General features: G+C 41.5%; 1 protein-coding gene across 5 annotated transcripts; it reads right to left on the bottom strand.

The window, feature by feature from the left end:
• Positions 1-725: 725 nt before the first annotated feature.
• baz2a (bromodomain adjacent to zinc finger domain, 2A) lies at positions 726-23,938 on the bottom strand. 5 transcript variants are annotated; one of them, XM_059332931.1, is made up of 30 exons: positions 23,839-23,938; positions 21,810-21,933; positions 20,809-21,696; positions 17,957-20,011; positions 17,488-17,763; positions 16,727-17,101; positions 16,553-16,616; positions 15,725-15,833; positions 15,116-15,217; positions 14,713-14,935; positions 14,173-14,234; positions 14,018-14,083; positions 13,546-13,917; positions 12,582-12,836; positions 12,147-12,361; positions 11,648-11,722; positions 11,367-11,541; positions 11,226-11,288; positions 10,995-11,139; positions 9,850-10,454; positions 9,443-9,770; positions 8,385-8,540; positions 8,097-8,257; positions 7,662-7,733; positions 7,240-7,523; positions 6,408-6,543; positions 6,126-6,272; positions 5,013-5,257; positions 3,823-3,966; positions 726-2,613 (listed from the first exon to the last, which is right to left on the bottom strand). In XM_059332931.1, exons 2-30 carry the CDS (start codon positions 21,931-21,933, stop codon positions 2,454-2,456), a joined length of 8,082 nt encoding a protein of 2,693 aa, XP_059188914.1. In that variant the 5' UTR covers positions 23,839-23,938; the 3' UTR covers positions 726-2,453. The 5 variants fall into 5 exon arrangements, with proteins under 5 accessions (XP_059188914.1, XP_059188917.1, XP_059188913.1 ...); XM_059332934.1 differs by having other exon boundaries at positions 5,013-5,224; positions 23,729-23,912; XM_059332930.1 differs by having other exon boundaries at positions 23,729-23,911.
• Between the last annotated feature and the right edge of the window lie 375 nt (positions 23,939-24,313).

The raw sequence follows: 24,313 nt of genomic DNA, 5'->3' as shown, positions 1-24,313 counted from the left end.
GTATCATGGTATACGGTATTACAAAATGATGATCAGATACAATGACTTTGACAATTTTTTTTGAACAATTATGCTTTATTATAATTAAAACTTCAGTGTTTTCAGTTAGTTGTTGATGTGTGTCTAAGGCTGAGAATAAACAATGTAAATATCAGATAATTTAGTATCATTTCGATTTTTTAATCTGTAATTTGATAATTTCTTCATATTGCAGCGTTGATGGTTGGGGGAATAATAAGGACTCTCTCTGACAGAAGAACTAGTTTTTATGGATAGGAAATGTACATTTTTTTCTTTTTAAAATGAACCTGAAACACTGATTCATTTGTTTTTTCCCCCCTATTCTATTCATTTTGGGGGGTTTTTCTATTTGATTTTATTACAATAATGCATCCTCTGAAATATGTAAACTATAAGAAAGGTTTGTCTACCATATATTATATAACCAATTATTTTGTGATTTGTTAAGCATATAGTATATCATAATTTACTTTTTTTCCTTTTCTCTCTCTGCATTTCTGAATTTTTAGTCCATCATGTGGATCTTTCTTGATGTTGTTATTGATCAAAGTTGTCTGACTGTATACTATTGTAACCCTTAATAAAGTTGTAAAAAACTGAAGTCCCCAGATGATCTAATCTGCAGGAAACACATGAGGAAACCCCTTTTGGAAATGTAAGAGAAACACACAAAGGATTCAGATACAAGGCCAAAGAGAAATAAATACTTTCTACTATATGTGGTTTTTATTCAACTCACAGTACATTCTACAGATGCACACGTGTTACATCACCTTAATACAACAGAGTCTTGTAATACCTCCTCTTAAAAATGATGAATTGGTCCTAAAAATATAAAGGAACAAATTTAAAGTCACCAAAACTGTACATTATTAAAAATTCACGTAACACCACATTTGGTTTTCATGTCTTTTTTTTTTTTCTTTTTTGAAAAAACGTCTGTCCCTTTAAGTGTAGTAAGGAACATCAAAGTTTATTTTCCTATCAACGGATTTGAGTTCAGTGTAAGAAACACGTTTAAATAAAACCCAGACTGTGGAGTCATCCTGTCGCCTTCAGAGCACACCAACCATGCCGCGGAACATCGTACATTGGCCCTTGAACAGCACACACATAAAAATAAAAAAAACAATAAAAAGGAATGCAAGACGGAAAACCAGGCAGGAACATGCCCAGTACCTCATTATCAGAGCTCCTTTGCAATTCTAGTCTTTAAAATGAGAGGATTTTCTCCTCGCACATAGCCACCTTTCGATGTTTTCACCTGGTGAGACGAGCTACAAACAGAAGAACATTTTCAACACGGATCGGTTGCTCAATTGCAATTGTTTGGAAGCTGCAAACACTCTGTGTGTTGCAGTAGCATCCTTTCAGTTGTCGGCGACAAAGATCAGATCTAACTAGGTGATAATTTACTCTTAACAAGAGGGACAGCGAAATATAGGAGTCTAAGCCCAGACTGACTGACCAACACTAAAAAAATCCTTCAGTTTCAGGAACCAGTGTCTTTCACACAGCAGCAGAAGGTGGGTATGTGTGTGAAATCGTGTGCATGTGAATGTGTATGTTGGTGCGAAGTGTCATGTGTGGCGTGCAAGACTTTAAGTGGAGGTTATACAACGTCTACTTGTGACAGTCCAAGAACAGATTCCTTTTAGTTTAACTGGCCTTTTTCAGAAATCGTCTCGACATCTCTATAAGGTAATCTGTACACATTCACTACTACAAGCTATTGCTATTAAATAATCCCAGCTATTGTAATCTTTATATATATTTATATATAGAATATATAATAAAAATATATTGAGCAAAAAAATTACTTCTAGGCATAAGACCACGTTACATTACATTTCCATTGAACAGGTAAGAAATGGCCCGAGTTCAGTGAAGAGTTTTGATCCATTTTGTTTGTCGAGCGGTGCTAAGCGGGTCCGGTATGCAGCAGGTTAGGCCGCACTAGTGTGATCAGTCCCTGACCTGCAGTTTGAGTCTGAGAGACAAAAGACTCAGGGCCTGAGACCGCGTCATCGCTCCACACGCAGGGCTTGACCCAAGGCCTCGCTACGACACGGGGCTTTGTGAACAGACGAGACGGGAGAACGCAAAAACAGGAGATGAAGTGCTGAGGTGAAGATGAGGAGACACGGAAGGAGGGAAAAAAGTGAAGAGAGACGTGTTCTCACTCTCTCTCTGATGGGGAATGGTACAAGTTCAAGCTAGTTCAGCTGTGGGCCCGGAAAAAAGATTCGGCCGGTAGAGGAAACGATAACAGACAAATAGCCAAAATCTATACATATATACCTATACATGAGAGAATACACAGAGCTGGAAGAACCTCCAGACAGTCTTAGCAGTGATGGAGAGAGTGGGACTGGGACCGTGACAGCACCGACAGTATATAGCCCCACCATCAGGGAGAACGTCGCAGGCTCCTATTTGTCCTTATTTGAGTAGAACTCCGCCCAGCGGCTCTCAAAGAAACGCCTCATGGCGTGTCCGGCCATTCCCACTTCCGAAGTGTCCTCGTTGAACTGCTCACAGTTGTTAAAGACGAGGTGAGCGTCCGCCGCAAACTCCTCACAGCTGCAGTACCTGAGGCAGGAAAACACACCAAGGTTATAATAGGTTTGGATTTTTCATTAGTTTTAGTTTTAATTTCGTTGTCAATTTTTGTTTTCAAATTCAGTTAGTTTTAGTTAGTTTTTTACAGAAGCCCTGAAGCGCAAGTGAAGAATTTTTTTTTTGAGATGTTATCTTGTTATTTCGAGATCATATCTCGTTATTTCAAGATAATGTCTCATTATTTCGAGATAATACACATATGTAAAAAAAAAAATAAGAATTAAAAAAAAAAAAAATCTTCCAAATTTTTTTTTTCTTCAGATATTATCTCATTATTTCGAGATAATATCTCGTAATTTAAAAAAAAAAAAAAAAAAAAAAAAAAATTTTTTTTTTTTTACATAGGTGTGTTATCTCGAAATAACGAGATATTATCTCGTAATTACGAGATATTATCTCGAAATAATGAGATAATATCTGAAGAAAAAAAAAATTTGGAAGACTTTTTTTTTTTTTTTTTATTCTTTTTTCTTTTGTGTATTATCTCGAAATAATGAGATATTATCTTGAAAAAACGAGATATGATCTCGAAATAACAAGATAACATCTCAAAAAAATTTTTTCTTCACTTGCGGTTCAGGGCTTCCGTAGTTTTTAGAGTGAGTTTGCTAGTTTTACTTTTTTTGAAAATGCTTAGTTTTAGTTTAGTTTTTATTAGTTTTAGTGTTAGTTTTAGTTTTTTGTAATGAGGTATTTGTTTCGGTGCAAGATTCAATAAGGTCACCATAAATCTCAGCCCCAATAAGTTTATTAAGTCATAAAACCAGATAAATGAAATAGGTTTGATATCAACCAAAAATATGAAAAAAACTAAGGACATTTTCACTATAATTTTAGTTAGTTTTAGTTAGTTTTCTAACCACACAATACAGTTTCAGTTAGTTATCATTTTTTTAAAAAACTCTCATTTTTATTTTTATTTCAGTTAACAAAAATGTTTTTTCAATTCTAGTTTTCGTTATTTCGTTAGTTTTCGTTAACTATAATAACCTTAAAACAGGCCGGTGTTAAAAAGTACCAGAGAGGGTTAAAATATTCCTTCCTACAGCAAAATGTGCTTTCTGATTTGGTATATTAAATAAACAAGTAAAACACTTGAAAGCAAATTTCAACAGTACAGTCAATATTAAACTCTATTCAGTTTTCTTGCTTGAAACGTGAAAGGTGATGCGCTCTTACCCTCCCTGTAGCAGTTTTTCTCTCATGGTGAGGAAGTCCATGGGGGTCTTGATGATGCGGCGGTAGCCCGGTACCAGTCGGGGGTTAACGGGTTCAAGGAACGGCCAGGCGTCTCCATGAGCCTCCATCTCCATTAGAATGATCCTGGCAGGAAATAAAATATAAAACATTTTATAACACCCAAAATTAGGAACAAACATACTTCATTAACACAGCCATGTTTTGATTTTTTGATTTTTTGTTTTTATTGTATTCATGCATATTTTATTTTGTGCAGGCAGTACATTCTACATTTTGTTTTATTTATTTTTATCCCATTTTTAATTTATTTTATCTTATTGCATCTTACTGATCTATTGTTTACTACATCTCTTTGTATTGTGTTATGTATTTATTGTTTGTGCAGCACTTTGGAAACCTTGTGTTTGCTAAAATTGTGCTATATAAATAAAGGGGATTGGATTGGATGTTGGAGAAGCTGTGGAGATATAAATGTGGGCCATTCACATGTGTTTTGGCTCTGCCCTAAGATCGCGAAATTCTGGGAAGATGTTCATTTAGCTATAGGCAGAGTTTTGGGTTATGTTGTAACTATGTCTTGTACATTGTTGTATCTTGGTATCATGACGGGTAATGTTGTATTAAAAGACGACAGGTACATCATGAAAATTATGCTAGTAGCCTGCAAAAAGGCAATCACGAGAAGGTGGTACAAGACAGACCCACCAACACAAGAAGATTGGATGAAAATAATGGACGAAATACACATTATGGAACAAATGACTCATAAAATAAGGATTCAAGAGGATCAATGCTGCCGGAAATGGGAGAAATGGACAGAATACATAAAAACGACAGGGCAAGGACTATCACAGTGACATTAATACAGGATCTAACTGTAGAAATATAATGATCCAACATGTTCCCTTTTTGATGTTAGTTTTTTTTTAGTTTTGTTTTGTTTTACTTGTATGTATAATGTTCTACACTGCTTTAAGGGAGAAACAATAAAAAGAAAGTTACAAAAAAAAATATATATATATATATTATATATATATATATAAATTAACCCAAACAAATGTCACCTTGCCATTTTAAAGGTGAGAATGTAACACAGAATCTTGTTGTGTAACATGAATGAGAAATAGTTCTGCATGCAAGTAACTCGACAGTTTGAAGGTAGGACTCACTCGCAGAAGGTGAGGTCAGGCTGGTTGCGGGTTGTCATGCGACGGCGTTTGGCGGCGGCGCCTCCGTCTCCTCCTCCAGAGTGACGGGAAGATGAAGAGGGGGGTGTGACAGTCTCCTTGTATCTTGTCGCCATGCCGCCACTTCTACGTCGTGTTGTCATCTCTTCATCAGAGCTGTCGTCCTCATATCTTCTCTTTTTCACTCTAGTCCTCTTTTTGGATGAACGCGGTGAATCACCGCCGTCCTAAGGGACGGAGTGAATAACAGGAAGTGAGCTGATGTGGAACTGTACAGCAATTTTTATTTTAAAACAGGATATATATATATATATATATATATATATATACACTACCGGTCAAAAGTTTTAGAACACCCCAATTTTTCCAGTTTTTTATTGAAATTCAAGCAGTTCAAGTCAAATGAACAGCTTGAAAGGGTACAAAGGTAAGTGGTGAACTGCCAGAGGTAAATAAAAAAAGGTAAGCTTAACCAAAACTGAAAAATAATGTACATTTCAGAATTATACAAGTAGGCCTTTTTCAGGGAACAAGAAATGGGTTAACAACTTAACTCTATGGAGTCTTGGGCTATTTTGTCCATTTTTGAATTCTTTTCATGTCTTTTTTTGTCATTTTGTGTCTTTTTTTTGTCATTCTGTGTCTTTTGGTGTCTTTTTTTGTCATTTTGTGTCTTTTTTTGGTCATTTTGTGTCTTTTTTTAGTCCTTTAGTCCAACATAAAAATGTGATTTTGAATCTTTTTTTTTTTTTACTTACTCAAAACACTATCATGCTCAATAAAGAATTTTAAATGTTGCAAATGTGCATTCATTTCAGAGTACACTGAGACATTAAACTGCATAATTTTCAATTAAATTCTTGAAAAGTTGGTGTGTTCTAAAACTTTTGACCAGTAGTGTGTATATATATATATATATATCATATATTTTTTGTAAATTTTCCATTTCTCTATTTAGAATTCTTCACTCATTTTTTGTTATGCACCAAAATTGTTGAAAACCTCTACGAGAGCTTTGAGATGCAAAATACATTTTGCTGTAAGTTTTGCTCCGTTTAAGTTTTTTTAGTCAAGAATCTTAGGACGGGTTCTGACCTTGGCAACGCAAGTAGGACAAAACCAGTCTCCCTCTGGCACCTGGGTGATTTTAGGCCTCAGGCAGTACATGTGACAGCCACGATCACAGCTGTCACACAGCAACAGGCAATCATCATTGTCTCCCTTCCTGCAAACCTGGCAAGTCTGGATAAAAGCAGAGAGAAAAAAAAAATCATTATTTAAATGACAATGACAACAATTTTTTGTGTTACTTTGTTCGGTATGCTCTGCAAAAAAAAGTAACTCTAAAATAAAATCTCACAAGATAAAGTTACTTACCACTTTAGTCACAGATCTCTCCCAAGCAATGGCCTTCTCCAGCTGAAGTAAACACAGACACACCTGGGGTCCGCTGCGGACGCGATCCAGAGCTTGTCTCCATGTTCGTAGTCGAGATGTGATCTCACTCTCCAGACTGGAACAGAAGAAAACAAAAATAAAATAAGTTCAAAATATAAAATAAACCTATCCCCCTTAACCCTTTGATGCACAACATATTGACACCCCTTCTAATGGGTCAAAAATGACCTGCATTAATTCCCCATGTTATTTAATGCTTGCTGTGTGTTTCTGTGCTCTATCTTTTGATTTCAACGTATTTTCTGATATTCCAAGTGTTCTTTAAATATCTTGTTTTTGACAACAACAGATCATTATTTCCATTTTTCCTCTCATACTTTATGAAGAAAAAAAGGTTTTGTACAATTACATGGCTAACTTCTTGGCTAAGTAGCTTGCTAAGCTAACTACTTAGCCAAGAAGTTAGCTAAATAGTTAGCTTAGCAAGCTACTTAGCCGAGAAGTTAGCTATGTAATTAGCTTAACAAGCTAGAAAGCTAAAAATGCATATGGATAATTTCTGACCCATGTTGTGCATTCAAAGAGTAGTGACACAAAATGGGATTTTATTAAAAAATGAATAAAGGAAAACATAAAATTAGGATGTATGATGATCAAAAACAAACTAATTGAGGAAAACCTGGAATACTGAATGATGAAAATAATTTATTGCAAAGATAAAGAACATAAAAACTCTGTCACTGGGTCACTTTAGACCCATGTTGTGCATCAAAGGGTTAACTCCAAAGACAAAAAACCTTGTTCTTGTCACCTGAAGACATCCATGGGATGCTCCTCTCCGGGGGTCGGGGTGAGAGGGGCGAGGCGCATCACTTCGGCCGGGTTCCACAGCGGCTCCTTCAGGTAGCGTCTCTCAATGTTCCGCTCGAGGTTGGCCAACCGCAGCACTGCCAAGTCCAGCGGGTGCGTGGCGATACGCGGCAGGCCGGACCACTCCTTCTTAGTCCGCACAATCCAGTCATCGCGTGGGTCGGCGTCATGCTCGTAGTACTGGAGGTCGTCACGTGTCGAGTCCGGATCTGGGATTGTGTAGGGCTTTAAAAGGGACACAAGGAGAGTTTAAGCATCAGTTAGGGAGATAATTTAACAGAAGTTATGTGTACATAACCTACCTTTGTTCCGAGATTAAAAGAATAGTGCAGAATTTTTTTCTCAAGTGTTTTAAATGAATACCTGAAATTCTGGCATTGGTGTTTCTGTGCTGGGTTCAGCAGCAGCATCATTCACTGCACTCTGAGGTGCCGCCTTGAAGAAAACACAAAAAGCAGATTAGATTAAGTTTTTTGTACTTCCCAGATGTTTTTTCGCAGTGTTTTGCGTGGGAGGGGCGACACCTCTCAGCAGATGGCCACAGCATGAGCCAGACATGTGGACCACAGGGGTGTACCAAACTTTTTTGCAACCATTTCCATTTTGTTTCAATCACTTTCAAAGTTTGCTACATGCAAGTCCCAGTATTTATCTGTTCTCTCTGTCATCTCTTAGAATCCAATTAAAAAGACATGAATCACTTATCTTGTTATTGTAAAAACATAGCTGCTGATTAATTAGATAATGCAGAATGCACTTTTTGTTTGCAGAAGAACAAAAAGTGAGGCAATTTCTAACCTTCAGATGGAGGTCAGCAGCAATGACCCGCTGCTCCAGGTCCTCCACCCACTGTAGAGCACTGATGTCAGTCTCCATTGATTTCTCCTGGACTTGCCAAGGCTGCTGCAGAGCCTCTATTAGCACGTCCTTCTCCTCTAACTTCACCTCAAACATAGGGTCTAAATGCAAAGAACACAAAACCGTTTGTAAGAAGAGCACAGGGTAAACAAAGGAAATGTTGTCATGTAATCATGTAATCAGCTTCCACCGCACAGCAGAAACGATACATTTAACATCGACACTCACCGTTGACAGGTTTGGTGCATAGCTCAGCTAAACTCTCCATGTGTTTGGCTAAATGCTTATGGAGCACCTTCTCCCTGACGCCCCTTGGATGGAGGGCCTGTAAGGTGCTATACAGTTCCTCTGGATCCTTGATCCACCACCACCCACGCACCATAGCTGGAAAAGAAGCATATGTATGATAAAAAAAACACTAAAAATAGACACTACCATACTTTCCGCACTATAAGGCGCACCGGAGTATAAGCCGCAGCAGCTAAATTGAATGATGTGTACATATATAAGCCGCACTGGACTATAAGCCGCAGGTGTTTTAATGTTTAATTACCATATGTAAGGGTTCGTGCACAGAGGGGATTGTCGGGAAAGAGACGGCTGCTTGAGGAAGCTTCTTTTACAGCCAGATTGACTGTCTTTAACTTAAAAGCTGCATCATATGCATTTCTACGTTTGTTTTCCATAATGACGGTTTGTACATGAAAACTTCCTTTGCACAAACTATCTCGCTCTCGTAATGTCGGTCTGTCTCTCGTTCTGTCTCTCGTTCTGTCTATCGTACCACTCTCGGTTTCACTTTTACTTTTGCGCGCTACCTGTTTCACTCTTTTCCGGCGCCCTGCCAGATTGGCTCGGGGTCCTTCGTCTGCCGCTGATTACGGCACGGCGACTCCAACAAACTAAGTAGCTTTCGACACAAATACACACAGACAAGTGAAAAATAGCTTAAAAGTACATGAAGGACCCCGAGCCGATCTGGTACGTACACCTGCCTCCAGCTTTTCCTGCTGGAGCCCGCCGCTCCTCGCGGACCGGTCAAAGAGCCCATAGAGTTAAAGTTGGTGGACTGTAACCTGTAGAATCCATAGATTTAGGAGGTAACCTAGTGGCCGTTAGCTGTAAAAATCCATAGATTAGCCGCACCGTTATATAAGCCGCAGAATCGAAAAATGGGGAAAAAGGCGCGGCTTATAGTCCGAAAATTACGGTACTTGTGTTTTTTTACTGAGAGCAATAAATAAACAATAAAGTCTCAGACTTTTTTTAAACCAGATACTACTTACATGCTGGTATGGGCTTGACTACCAGTTGTGTGAAGTACTGCTGCTCAAGCTCTTGGAACACAGAGTTGGGCGGGCGGCCCCGGCGCTTGGCTGCAGCTCCTCTTGGCCCTCTGCGGGCGGGACTGCTGCCTCTGCTACCTCTCCTCCGCCTGCGAGCTGGCCTGCCGGGGGTCGCTGGGGCAGGTGTGGCACGAGGAGTCGGGGCTGGAAGAAGCTGAGGGGGAGGTAGTCCTGGAACAGCAGAAGCAGGTAGTGTAGGGGGAACATCCTGGGGAGTTGCTGAGGTCACAGGGTCAGCAGGAGTCAGGCCAGGCAGGAGCGGGTCCGGCTGAGGGTTGGGGAGAGATTATATTAGCATTGTTATAGCATAATTAAGTGTATTTATAGTTATGATTGTAGCGGCAAACCTGCAGGAATGGAGCAGCGAGTGCGGGCAGAGCACTCGGAATCTGGGGGAGGAGCTTAGGGGGTGAGCTGGGTATCTGGGGCTCGGTCAGAGAGTTATCGTCACACGGTTGTTTGGGGAGCAGGTTGAACCACTGTCCCTGTTTCTCTGCCATCTCCTTCACACTCTCCTCTGGTCGATTCCCCTCTGGAGCATCTCCGGCTGCTGAGCAGGTGCCGTTGGTCACTGGCTCCTGCGAGTGGCTGAGCCAGCTCTGGAAAGCAGCCTGTGTGAGGTCGTGTGTGCCACTGTTAGGTGACCCCGGCCCGTCTTCACCCGCCGATCTGGCGCTACTTCGACGCCGGCGACGAATCTTCGCCGTGCGGAGGTGAAGCTCCACTTCTGGTTTGATTTTTCGGGGCCGTCCTCGTCCTCTTGGCCTGCTCATGAGGGACGCAGTGCCAGGAAGGTTGTCCTCCTCTGGAGACTGGGCCTGGCCAGGGGGAGCGGAGGAAGGAGAGGAAGGTAGAGTAGGAGGAGGAGTTGTAGGCATGGGGCATTCCTCAACTTTGGGCTCCTTTTTGAGGAAGGTGACAGGAACCTCAGCTACAAGGACTTCTCCAGAAGCTGTATGATAAAAATAGATAGAAAGATAGAAAGATAGATAGATAGATAGAAAGATAGATAGATAGATAGAAAGATAGATAGATATACTTTATTTATCCCAAGCTGGGAAATTACAGCGTAGCAGCAGCATTACACACAGAGACAATGACAACACAATTAAATAAAAAGAACAACCTAGGCATACTTCAAGCAATATAAAGATACAATAAAATACAATAAAAAATAAAGTATCTAAAGAAGGAGTATGTATTAAGGAGTAGAATAGAATTCCAGTGCAGAATAAATATGAATATACAGTATAAAAATGCTATGAAACAAATAAGGTGCAATGAACAGTGTGCATAAAGAACACAAAGTGCATAGACAGTATGTAATGAACCAGGCTATTATTTGTTATTGTACAGTGTGATGGCATGTGGAAGGAAAGATTTTTTTGTATCTGTCCCTATGACAGCGGAGATAAAGATGCACAAGCCAAGGGGTTGTATTGTCTATAAATGTCAGCAGGAACATTTCTTTGAAATGTATTCTGAGACTCACTCAATAGCTCCTCTGGCCCCTCGACCAGAACTCCTCCGAGGTGAGGTAGGGCCAAGTATCTGCGCCGATAGCGGTCCTGGCCCAGCAATACGGCCCGCATGGAATGAGACGACTGTAGCAGCTTTTTACGGAAAAATGCTTGGCGCTGCCGAGATCCAAAAGCAGAGCAATATTTAATATAAAGCAACATAAATAAGTACAAAGAACCGCTCTGTGTAGCATCATGCTTACCTTTGCTAGCTTATCGATCTGCCTTTCAAGTTCTGGAATGCTGGCATTGGTTGGGCTCTCACTCTGTATCAGAAAAGTTAAAAATTTAATGTAGGAAGAATCCATTTCTAACACAAAAAACCCACAACAGCAGATACGTACATCACTGAGTTTGGGCTCTTCTTTGCGTGCGCGGCGGTTGCTTCTCTCCGAGACGAGGCCACTCTCCTCCAGGCTGAGGTTCTCTTCCTCGGCTACTCTGGCACTGCGCCGCCGCTCCTCAAAACACAGCTCTTCCTCGGAGCGTCCTGTGCGACGTGCTAGTGCTGCCTTCAGTCTGCATGGGAGAAAACAATCAGGATCGACATATCCTAAAGCTCTGTGCTTTAATGATAAAGTATCTGAATTTCTCTGTATTTGAATGAATAAAATGATGCTCTTACTTGCGTAGCTTCCCCTCAATGATCCACTTGTTCTTCCTGTAAGTTGCCATGTTTTCCAATGTGTTGTCAATGTCACTGGAATATAAAATGCATACATTAATAAAGCACCAGAAATGTGAACATGAAACAAACAAGGTTTAAGAAGCTCAGAAGCTTGCAAAATCTTTTATAGGTAACTTTTTTTGGATAATGGATTAATTCATTGTTTCACATATTAAACGATACCAAGCTCCCCTTCTTATCAAAAGCATTACAGATTAAATAACAGCAAGCTTAACAGGCTTGGTGAACTTCTATTGCACACATATGAGACTTAAACTATTTAAATCAGAGAGGTGTTGGAGTTGGAGTGTTTTGGCCCCAGCCTTTGAAGGGCTGCTGTATGTTTTGTAAGCCACCAGATGTCACTGTGTTTGCTCCGCTTTGAAGACCCCATGCCTCATACAGTTTCCCTCACTCATCCCTACCCACAGGATAAATAATGAGTTCTTGTTCTGACCTTGTCACAACATTGTTGCTGTTGAGCTCGTCCACCAGGAAACCCAGGATGGCTGCCTTGGTGTCAGGTGGCAGGGCATGAAATGTTTTGGTCCTCAGTGTGTTGCACACTTCTGTCTCATAACCGTGAGATTCCAAAAAGATGCGAAGTACTTCTGAGACTGTGCTGCGGGTCAGCTCTGAGTCAACCAGCTTTTCCCCAAGGATCTTTACTGACTGAAGGTTGGAAAGAGGAGAGAAAAGTAGATTCAAATTGCATTAGAAAAGCTCAGTATCATGTGCTCCCGATATCTACATTTATATTCGTGTCTGTTTAACATTTACTGGTGCAATTATTCATCATCAACATGTCTGTGTTTTGAGATATAATGTGTATAGCTCTTTTATTCTATGTATCACTCCATCACCTTCTATCCTACCAAACTGTATCACACACCTGATAACATGACGGCAGGCCAGGATCATGGAGTGCGATCTCAACCAGCTTGATCAATAGATCCTGGACCTCTCCTTGGCTGTCGCCCAGGCCTAGGAGGCCCTCCTGCAGGGTAGCCAGGCTGGGGATGTCCTTGGGTATATTGAGACCAATGATCTTTCCATAGCCATGCAGGAACTCAACAACAGCCAGGCAGTGTGCAAAGGCTCTGCCAGAAAGAACCAAACCGGGGATACGAGATAGCTCGGGCAGCAGCTGATAGAGACAAAGTTCAAAGGTCATGATTAAAACACTCTGCAACCATAGTGCTTAACAAAGCAAAATAAAATAAACAGTTTCAATAGGAATAGGAATAGGTCTTTATTTGTCATTGTCACATGTACAACGAAATTCAAAGTGCTCTCCAGTAAGTGCAACATTTAACCCCTTAACGCCTGCTGTCGCAAATATGCGACAAACCGTTTGACTCAGTCAACCAGCCGAGATAGCGTCTGCATTCCCCCAATGCCGGTTGAATACCTGCTGTTGCAGGTTTATATAAATAAACGAGGGTGAATAAATAAAACATTGTTTTTTCACTGTTATATTACTATGTTATTGTTATCCTATTATTGACCATTATGCCTGCTGTAGCAAATTTGCAACATACCAAAATTTCTATTTATTTTTTGTGCAAAAGTGAAATTAATAATCTCAACATTATTTACCATCTACTTAAAGGCAAAAACACACATAAAACATTTTTTTATATACAGCTATATAAATTCAGGCGTTAAGGGGTTAAGAGTCTCTAAAAATATAAATATAAAAAGAAAAGAATATGTACAATTCAAAATACCCAGTTTAGACAAACACAAACACACCCAGACATACATGCATAGTCGCACAGGAAAAAAACAACAACAAACAAACAGCATGAACACACAGTCGAGACAACAACAGTACAGAACATAATGAAACTCACTTTATGGTCAGTTAGACACATGTCCTCTGCGGGCTTCTTCAGTTCTTCTGCGATCAACTGCTGCCTCTTGCGCTCCTCCAGGCGTCTCTGGGCCTGCGCTCTCCTCTCCGCTGCCCTCTTAGCTGCCAGAGCCGCCTGAGCTGCCGCCTCCGCTTCTGCCTGGGCTTTGGCCAGAGCCTTGGCTTTGCTCCGAGCACCCAGCACCCTCTTACCCTGAGCTATCCGCTCCTCATCAGTCTGCTGTACTGGTGGGGGGGTAGCCTCGGCCTTGACTGACCTCCTGCGGCCAGGCTTCTTGGGCTCTGCAGCCAGAGGTGCTGTTGGGTCAGTTGATTCAGCCTTCAGCTCCAGGCCCTTGGCCACCTGCTCCAGCTGAACCCGCAAAGTGAAGAAAGAACGTGTGAAGGTGAGGAAGAGGTGGTGCTGAGGAAAATGCTGATAAATCAATTTTGTGTTGAATGTTTGTCTGTACCTTGGCTTTCTTTTTTTCAGCTTTCATCTTCTTAACCTTTGCATCCTCCCTTCTCTTCATTCTTGCCTTAATGATAAACAGCAGTGACGGATTCAGGTGAGGAGTCAATGGCATTACAAGTAAACATTACAAAAGACATGAATGGAACTACATACCTTTCTCTTCATTTTCTTTTTTATTTTTGCGAGTTTCTCCTTTTCCTCCTCTGTGAGAGCTTCTATAAAACAGGAATGCAAATAAATATTAACATAAATAACCTTTTAAATCTATCTGCAAGTCATCTGGTTTTAAGACTCCTGTAGTGTCCTCTAGTCCAGCTATTCTCAACCTTGGGGTCGGGACCCCAATTGGGGTCGCGAGATGATTTCTGGGGGTCAGCTCTGTCTCCATTTTGTGTCTTTTTGGTCATTTTGTTTCCTTTTTTTAGTCATTTTGTTTCCTTTTTTTAGTCATTTTGTGTCTTTTTTTAGTCATTTTGTGTCTTTTTTTTGGTCATTTTCTTTCCTTTGGTCATTTTGTGTCTTTTTTTAGTCATTTTGTGTCTTTTTGGTCATTTTGTTTCCTTTTTTGGGTGATCTGAACTGAGCGTGTGAGATTGTGTTCAGTGAGCGGGGGTCACAGACAACATGCATGTTAAATTGGGGGTCGCGTCTCAAAAAGGTTGAGAAATACTGCTCTAGTCTACATCTTCTCACCCTTGGCCTCAAGTTGCTTCAAGAGTTTGGCATCAACTTTGCTCAGGAGGTCAATCATCTTGGTTTTGGGAGGTCTACCGGGGCGGCGGGCCTGCCCCCCCTTCAAGCCACGAACCCTGCGAGGTTTTTCTTTATCGGGGTTTGGAGGTCTACCTCGGCGTCCAGTGATGGCCATGATCATTGAGGGAACCTCCTCGTTAGCTAAGAGGATCCACTGCTTACCCTGTAACATATAGTAGAGAATGGTGAGTCCCAAACTGCCTTCTACACATTTCTGACATGTTGGTATTACCATGAGTCTAACTGTGCAGACGTTTTATCCAAAACATTTTGATCTGTGAATGAATTAGGTTTTTCTTGTATTGAAAAATAAACTTGGCATTACTCAGAAAAATAGACAGACCTCAGCAGTTTCTCTTTCTTCATAAAAATCTCCAACAGGCATGCGTGGGCTGAAGCTGAAATGTTCTCTGCTGACCACACTGTCCGTGTGTTTGTTCAAGTACTGAAAGAAACATAGAGAAAGAACATAATGGTCAACAATTTGAGATTATCAATAGACAGCTCAATACCACTTTTTCTAGTTCAGATTCTGTAACCTGACCATACCAATCCGATACACTATTTTTTCCTCTGAAATAACCGAGCCGTAAATAAAACATTTATATGGATGCACTTTGCTGAACTCAGCCATCTAAAAAAACATTGTGCTCGAACTGTATAACAAATATTCCACTCCCCTGAAGGAAGAAATACATAACATGACCCAGTTATGCAACATTGCTTTTCCCTTTTATTTAAACGTACAATGTTATGTTATAGTTTAGGCTAATGGATCTTATCAGATTATACTTCTCCCCCACCAACATTCGATTCAGTAATTCTGGCAAGTATCTAAACAGAAACTGATACCGAGTATTGGATCAGCACATCCCTAATTATACATACAAAGACTATGATTTGAATAACTTAAAAGACATTTATGGTTTTGCCTGAAAGCCAGGAAATGTACCTTGACTATTTCTGGGAACTGTTTCATCCTCCTTCCACAAGGTGTGTAGTACCAGGTTTCACCCTTCATGCGGTTCTCCGTTTTTCTCACCCGAATCTCCCTCTTCCAACTGCAGGTGAGAGAGTTCATTATTACAACAGGAGCATGGCGAACAGATTAAATCAGGCTTGAAGAAAAAAAAAATGTTTTTTAGGTTATGACAGCACATCATATTGCAAAATGTTTTCTACATTTAGCCAACAGTGATTTTCATCTAAAGCAGGGATTCCCAAAGTGTGGTGCGTGGACCCCTGGGGGTGCGTGAGCTGCTGCTAGGGGGTGCGCGAGATGAAAAATGTAATGGCGGTCTGATAATTACACAATTACATTTTTTCCCCCCCACACAATAAAGACGTGTTATTAATTAATTAATAAATACAGGCTATTCAATTTTGTGTCATTTTTTTGGTTCATTTTTGCATCTATTTTGGTCATTTTGCATCTATTTTTTGGTTGTTTGGTCAATTTGTGTCTGTTTTGATCATTTTGTGTCATCTTTGGTCATTTTTGCATCTATTTTTGGTTGGCGATTCTTTTATTATATGTGTGTTCTGGACATTTGAGCATGATTAAACATGCTTCCTTTAATATGGCTATGAAAAATCTTATTGCATTTTGTTTTTTTGAAGGTGTTGGGGGATTGGGGGTGCGTCAACCTGGTGGGGACATAGAAGGGGGTGCGCAGCTAAAAAAGTTTGGGAACCGCTGATCTAAAGTGTAAAACCATAGGAAGGCTTGTTGGTGAACAAATGATGGAATAATATTTCGATAAACAAAAGCCCAAATTACCCGTGCTGCATAGGGAACTGAACCTGCTCCTCAGTTGCCACCCTCCTCTGTCTGCTGGATTCACCTGTTCATACAATCAAGCTCAGCATTAGATTGTTAAACTGATACATCAATAAAATGTCTTTATATGATGTGGAACCACCTCACAAAAAAACAAAAACAATTTGCTCTCACCATTACCTGCAGTGGAGCTGTCATCATCATTCTCATCAGCATCATCAGCAGCTGTTTCAGCATCTTGTTTCTGTGTTTTTGCCACATTTCCTTGGTCCTGTTTCTTGGCCCTTTTCGCCTTCTTGGGTTTCTCGCCTGCTGCAGCTGAGGCGTTGGCTAGAACAGCGTCAATCGTGGCTGTGATGGGATCGACCTCTCCTGTGGGAGGCCCAGCCTCTCCACATGCACCTGATGTTTCTTTGACATCCAGCTTCAGAGACTTCTTCCTCTTTCTTCCCTTAGCTACTGGCGCTATATTGGTTTCCTCTTCACCAGTCTTCACCTTTTCCACTTTAGGGGTTCGTCCCCGAGGCTTCCGCTGGGTCCCCTCAGGAGCTTAAAATAAAAAGGGGAGGGTTTTTTTTAAATCTAATATTATAGTATGTACATCATACATTGTCATCTACAGTATTGACAAAAACTAAACTTATCTAATTAGGGTTTTTTTCTGTCAACTAAAACTTAACAAAAAGAAAAAAATCACGATGAGGTTGACTAACTATAATAAAACTGAGACTAAAGGCCTTTACACAGCAGGGGTCTGGAGGGTAAATTTAAAATACTTGCCTGCAAATACTTTGCATCAAAGATAATTTAAAAAAATGAGTGCATGAAAAAAAATCCCTGGTGTGAAAAGGCCTTAAATGGAAGACTAAATTAAAATATTGCTGACAAAATTAACACTACATTTAACACTTAGTTGAAGTCAGAATGTTAAATACCTTGGGTTTTAATCCACATTGCCTTTGGAGCTCGAGGTTTGCGTTGTTTCCCTGGGGTTTTCAGAAGTCCTCCAGCAGCTGGGACAATCGGATCGGTTACTGGTTGCAGTGGGTGCACAGCAGGACTCTCTGCTGGTGTACTGAAGGCGATGAAGTTCTCATCTCTCATCTTGAAACTCGGGGGAGTCATTGTCTCATTAACAGTGGCCTTGATACTAATGCGTCCAGCTGAGTCTGGAGTATCGTGTCCTCTGGGTCCCCACTCTGCTCCAGGTCCTGAGATGAAACATCAAATTGTGTTGGAAGAATTCACAAAGCAGCATAATGACGTAAAAAAAAACAGAAAGAGGAGCAATCTGAGTTGGAAATAAATCAATATTTGCTGACAATGAAAGCTGTATCTAAATAAACAAATTATTTTTTCATGGGAGGGAAAGAGATACTATGATCATGAATTTTAAGAATGTACCTTGACGACCTCGCTCAGGTGTGTTGGACACATCGCTTGAGTCCAGAGAAGGCTCTTCCATCTGAGAGGTGTTGTTCAGGGAAGACTCCAGCAGGGACTCTCCTGTTATCTGACAGCTGTCCTTGGTCTCTTCTGCTTCAGACACTTCCTCATCCTTGGTGGAGTCCAACGTGTCTTCTCTGGAGTCTTCCATAGAATAGCTGCTATCTCTAGTGGTGTCGAATGCAGTGGATGGTTCCTCTTCTGCATGGGAAGTGCTGTCAAACTGAGAAGTGTCCTTTCTCAGGTGAAAGCTGCTGTCATAGTGAGTGGACTCGTCTACACATGAGCTATCGCCATCTAGAATGGAGCTCTTTTCAAAGACAGAGCTGACATTGGTTCTAGAGGGGGTGTCGAATGTTGAACTGCCTTCAAAGTGAGAAGCTGTACGCGAAGAGTTATCAAAACTTTCTTCATCGGTCAGATCTTCTACTCTTGTGCTGTGGAGATGCAAAGATGTTTTGAGTGGAGTCTGCTTCACCATGGAGTCCTCCGACTCACAGGCGCTGCTTTGCCTGTGCTGCTGTTCAGAAACCGTCTGTTTATTCTTGGGCTTTTGATCAGGAGCGACTGTGGTCTGCAAGGGTTTCCCAGGAAGATCGGTGAGGGATTCGGATGGGCAAATGACATATTTAGTAGTCTCGGTAGCTTCCGCCTTCTGCGATGTCCTTATTGTGGGTGAATCAAGTCGAGGGGGGTGTTCCTCTGGTTTTCCATTTCTTTCGTTAGCCAACGCTTTGCTATCCTTGCTATGATGGTGCTCTGGCTTGGGAGACGAATGCTTCAGTTCATGAGGAGGAGTGGTGTTCGAAGGATGCTGCTCAGAGTCAGAACTTTGGACCACTCCAGAAGACGTACCCATTGCAGAGGGCACAGGAACCAAGGCAGGAGGGGTGGACACGGGTGCAGTCCTGGAGGCTTGAGTGGTTAGAAGAGGTAGGGTAGACAGAGGTCGGACTGTAAGACTTTCATGGGTTGCTGGGGAGGGCAAGTTCACCGCTCCTGGTGGTGATGGTGCTGCAGAAGCAGCGGAAAGACCAGAGTCAGTAGCTGGAGGAGTGTATGTCTGACGTTGGGGTGGTGTGGTTGCTGGGTCACAAGGTTTAACGCCAACTGAAGGAGTTTTTGACACAGACATCGGAGATGCAGATGTTGATAAAAAAGAGCCAGGTGGTGTTGAGGCTGAAGATCCTGTTGCTGACATTAGAGGTGGAGCCACAGTAATGGATGAGGAGTTTGCAACCACCCTTGAAGCAGCAGACAATAATTTTGGATGTCCAGGCTTTTCATGCTGAGCTCCAGATGTGGACACTTGAACCATCTGCTGAAGAGATGAAATGGGTGAAGTTGTGACAGTTGTAGGAGGTCCAGAATCTGTTGGAGGTAATGAAGACTTGGTCTGATGAGCCACAGAGTCTGATGAAGGAGAAGAGGCCGAGGAAACTGCTTCAGGTCTTGACACACTATCAATAGAAGCAAGAGGTGTAGACAACGTTTGAGATGGAGCAGGCAGGGTGGAGGAAGAGGCCCCCACTGACGGATGCTTGGATGCATCAGGGGATGTCTCAGTCGTAGAAGAAGTGGGAGGCCTGAGGCCTTGCTTCATTATAGAGGGGGAGGACAGCCTGGGAGGAGCAGCTGGAGATGGAGCAGAGGGCACAGTGGGGGGTGTTGAGATTTTTGGTGGAGTAGATTCTAGGTCATGCGATGATACTACAGGAGGCCCAGGGGCAGACGTGGGACCATCAGAGACAGCAGGAGCTGCAGTGACCCGAGGAGGTGTTGAGTCCTTCGTAGATTCAGAGAGCTGAGATGACACAGACTGGGGAGGTGTATTAACGGCAGTCTCTCTGACTGCGGGAGCCATTTCTGGACGCTGAGCTGCCGACTGTTCAGAATGCGGACGATAATCAGGTCCCGCATTCGCCGCACTTTTGGGTAGCCTGTGGGCAACAGGTGTCCTTTCCATGCCATTATAGCTTGAGTCTAACTCCTTGGTAGCTTCTCTCGTTTGCCCTGAAGGAGAAAATAAATAACAAAAAAAGTCAATAACAATAAGCCTGTCAAGTGTTTTTTTAGATTATGAATTCACAGTGAATGTGTTAGGTATTGAGCATCTGATGGTCATTGTTTTAATAATCAACAGTGCCACCTGCTGGTTGAATCTTGCTACTATTACACAGCTGACCACCAGCAGTTAAGAGTGGCCAGATATTAGATAGTCATGTGCAAGAAATAAGTAGATCTGGAAAAATAACATTATTTCACAATCTATCAATTTGATGACAACTTTCTCAAAATATCTTTTGTCTATAAATACTGAGAAAAAAAGTGAAACCTTCAAATAAAAATAATTTTAGTACCATATAAAACTAAATAGGTAAATTAAATCTTCACATTTGAGAAGATGGAACCAGAAATGTTTGGCATTTGTGCTTGAAAAAAAAGACTAAAATTATACGGAACAATACTATTCTTTACAGATGCCATAGAAAATTAACACCACCAGGGAGTGCCATAATTTAGTATGATCCGCAGCTGGGATTGCTAGGCTATGTGCAAAGAGGAAGAAGACCATATGACTATACACGTATCACTCAACTGGTGACATTTTAGAAGGAAATGCAAAGTAGAGGAGTTTACTTTATGAGGAAATAAAAGTTTGATAGACACCAGTAGTGTTTAGTCACAGGCACAAAAGTAATCATAATGACTTTTTATGGGAACTAGAGAAACATAAAATGTTTGACAGAATAAAAGGAGTCAAAAAGTTCAACAAACATATCTGTAAGGTAAAAGTGTAAAGTGTTCACCTTGCATGACAGTAGATATTCCAGCATTGCTGGAATGGGGGCTCCGTTCCCTGCTGTGACCCTTGGGTGATCCACTATCCTGCACCGCTGACGGTGATATCATTGGTGTTGAGGACATCCCAACAGGGAGAGGGCTGCCAGTGCCCCCTCTGCCTAAACTGTGGTGCTGTGGGCTGCCACGTGGGGGTGTAAAATTCTGGGCAGCTGGGGGCATCATTTGCGCCTGGCCTTGGGGCTGAGACTGCTGGGATGGTTGCTGCTGGGCAGATGGCAGGGACGGGTGTTGGGGTTGATGCTGGTAGTAGGGCATCCCATTAGGCATCAAGCCATAATGCTGCGGTTGCTGGTGCTGCTGGTGGTGGTGATGTGGGTGACGATGGGAGTGGAGGTGCTGCTGTGACGGTTGATGTGGGGTCGGTTGTAAGGACTGCTGCTGGTGATGTTGTGATGGTGTTATTCCAGGATGTGCCTGACTCTGGTAGGTCCCATACATACTGTGGGAATTATAACTTATCTGCTGTGGGCCAGGGTTATTCCTGTTCCAGTACTGACTCCCAGTAAGAGGCATGTTTGGTGGGCCTGCCACAGGGGGCTGATGGGAGCTCTCAATACCCCCATTCAGCTGGTACTGTCCATGACCCTGGAAGTGGTGCTGTGACTGAGGCTGCACCATCCCAGGTGCAGGCTGCTTCTGGTGCATCCCGTGCCCAGGAGAGGTGCCCATGGCTGGACCATACTGAGGGTGCCCCCCCCACAAGTAGTCATACCCCATGCTGCTCTGGTGGTGGTTGCTCATGTGTGGGTAAGGAGCTGTTGGTGGGTGGGAACCAGGCACACCAGACCCGAGTACAGTAGTGACGCCATTCACATTCATTTCGCCATTCATATCTGTTAGACACAAAACACACGGTGAAGTTCTATCAAGTACATGGCACCAAAATTCACAACAAAGCCAGTGTTTTTTATATTCTGATACAGTGCAAAAAGCTGAATATACTCACTCTTCCCCTGCTGAGGAAAACTCATGGAGGACCCGTTAGTATAAAGAGAATCCCCTGAGGAGAGTTTCAGTCCTGAGTTTGCTGAGGAGTGGGTGCCATAGTTGAAATGATTATTTGACTCCATCTGAAAAAAAAAAGTACAGAAAAAATCAGATACACAGATGTATACTCTCATAGACAATATTAATTCAATAAAAATTTTAGACGTGGAAGCAATTGCTCAACTGGTCTCAGATACATGTCGTCACACTGTTAAAATAATCTGCAAAGTCATTTTTTGTCAAAATATTTTTGTTTGCCTAAATGGTAAAATTTTAAGATAATGGCCTATGTCAAGTGTGTGACTTAAGTAGATTTATTATGCCTAAGTCAAAATAAAATGTGACTTAGGCAATTTTTTAAACATGCCTTTGTGACTTAAGCAAGATATGGTAACACTTTATTTTGAAGGTGTCTACAAAAGAGTGACATGAGTGTGTCATAAACATGACATGGGATGTGTCATGAAAATGAATGACACTTTGAAGTAACATTAATACTCATGATACTTGTCATGTCATGTTCCTGACAGGCTGGTGTGACTCTTATGTAGACACCTTCAAAATAAAGTGTTAACCATATCTTGCTTCACAAAGTCACAAAGGCATGTTCAAAAAATTGCCTAAGTCATTTATTTCTCTTAAGTTACATAATTTACATACAATGTTATTACTATGCCAATAGCCATCCTTTGTTACATCCTTTTTGAGTGAAATGATCAATAAATGTCATATGCTACACTTTTGATGAAGTTTTTTGTGTTTCCTGCAAAACTTGAAAAAAGGAGTTAGGCTATTATTTTAAAAAGGGTGACGATATGCATCATCAAATGATTCACAAACATGTTTTAAATACATTCCCATACAGCTTGCAGAACACGCTGCGTAATTTGCAAATCCTAAATTATTTTTGGCATATCAACAGCTTTGTGACAGCACCATTTCGTTCCAACAACAACAACAACCACCGTCAAAATGTCGCAGCCAGAAACAGCAGATGCCAGGCCCTAGCGAGCTGTAATGGACAAGCCGGAATATTCAGATACGAGCTCATCACTGCCGCTAATGTGAGCACATCCTCCTCAATCTACCATGAGAAATGGACGGCCCGGGCAACAAGGCATTACAGCCACACAAGCCAGTATCCAAGACCCGGCGGCCTCGTCCAAGCAACAATGGAGGGATTAGCGATCACACTCCGAGGCCCTGATCACTGTTAAATAGTCCTCGTAACACAAAAGTATCCCTCAATGAATACTTGATTTCCTAATTCAACAAGGCCGTTGCAAAAGAAGGCGCCGCGTTAGCTAAACTAGCCGCGCTAGCTGCTTTCTCAAACCAACAATTCACTTTAAAGCACACTGTGCTAAGTGAGTTAGCTGGGCTAACAACGTACACCGTACATGAATTAAACTCAACAAAAGGTCGGACATACCGTCCACTTTACCGGTGAAAAAGTATCCCTCGGTTCCAGCTCCAAGGTTATTTAGCTAAATCATCACAATAGAGCCATAGCTAACGCACGCTAGCTGCGAGAGCTAATAGCTGCTAGCATCTTCAAGCTAACGTAAAGCTGCGGCGTTAGCTCGTAGCCAGGTAGAAGAAGGTGCCGCAGCCACGCTGGTGTGGATCCATGATGCTCATCAGCGATAGATAGAGAGGAAATAATTATAAACCGGCCCGCTGGTAACCACTAACTCACTTGTTAACAGATGGGAGGCGTGCTCCCTTTTGTTCCCGGGCTAACATCTAGCATCTAGCTAGCAGCCAGATGAAGTTACATTGTTTACGCTGCACGCGCACAGATCATTTTTTTGCAGAGCATCATCCTCCCACACCATCAAAAGTTGAGCTGATATTTCACAGTTAAAGCTACCCAACCTTTCAGTTCCTTGGATTTCGGAGGCGCAGGTGCCCCCTAAACCTTCGTCTAAACGGATATGCGGGTGAAGATGGCACAGCTGGTAAATAATAAACAACTATTCCCTAACCTTTGGGTTTTAAATTAGCAAACATGGCTGGTGTGGTCCAGTGCAGCAGCCATGATCACAGAACGGAGCGAACAGTAGCAGCGTAAAGGGCCGTAAACAGCCACCACACACACATCCGGTCACACTTCACAACAAAATACACAACAATAGTAGTATTAATAATAATGCAATTAAAATTATTATTATTAATAATAATTATAATATTATTATTATTTGGGATTTTCTTGTGAAGTTTCGCGAAGAACTAAATAATAATAAACAGTGGTGGAATGTAACTAAGTACATTTACTCAAGTACTGTACTTAAGTAAAATTTTGAGGTACTTGTACTTTACTTGAGTATTTCCATTTTATGTAACTTTATACTTCTACTCCACTACATTTAAAGGCAAATGTTATACTTTTTATTCCACTACATTTAGCCAGCAGCTTTAGTTACTTTTCAGATCGGGATTTAACATGAAAAACATGATCGG

The sequence above is a fragment of the Centropristis striata genome, chromosome 5 (assembly GCF_030273125.1).
Source record: "Centropristis striata isolate RG_2023a ecotype Rhode Island chromosome 5, C.striata_1.0, whole genome shotgun sequence".
NCBI classification, from domain to species: domain Eukaryota; kingdom Metazoa; phylum Chordata; class Actinopteri; order Perciformes; family Serranidae; genus Centropristis; species Centropristis striata.
The sequence above is the reverse complement of the archived record's forward strand: the minus strand, read 5'-3'. Positions and strand labels throughout refer to the sequence as shown.

Excerpts from the sequence above, each read along its gene's own strand:
- baz2a (XM_059332931.1), bottom strand. The coding sequence starts at position 21,933 with ATGGAGTCAAATAATCATTTCAACTATGGCACCCACTCCTCAGCAAAC. Across the intron at positions 15,834-16,552 it reads CAGTTCCCTATGCAGCACGG|TTGGAAGAGGGAGATTCGGG; the intron begins GTAATTTGGGCT and ends TCTCACCTGCAG. Across the intron at positions 12,362-12,581 it reads GCCTGCCGTCATGTTATCAG|TCAGTAAAGATCCTTGGGGA; the intron begins GTGTGTGATACA and ends TCCAACCTTCAG.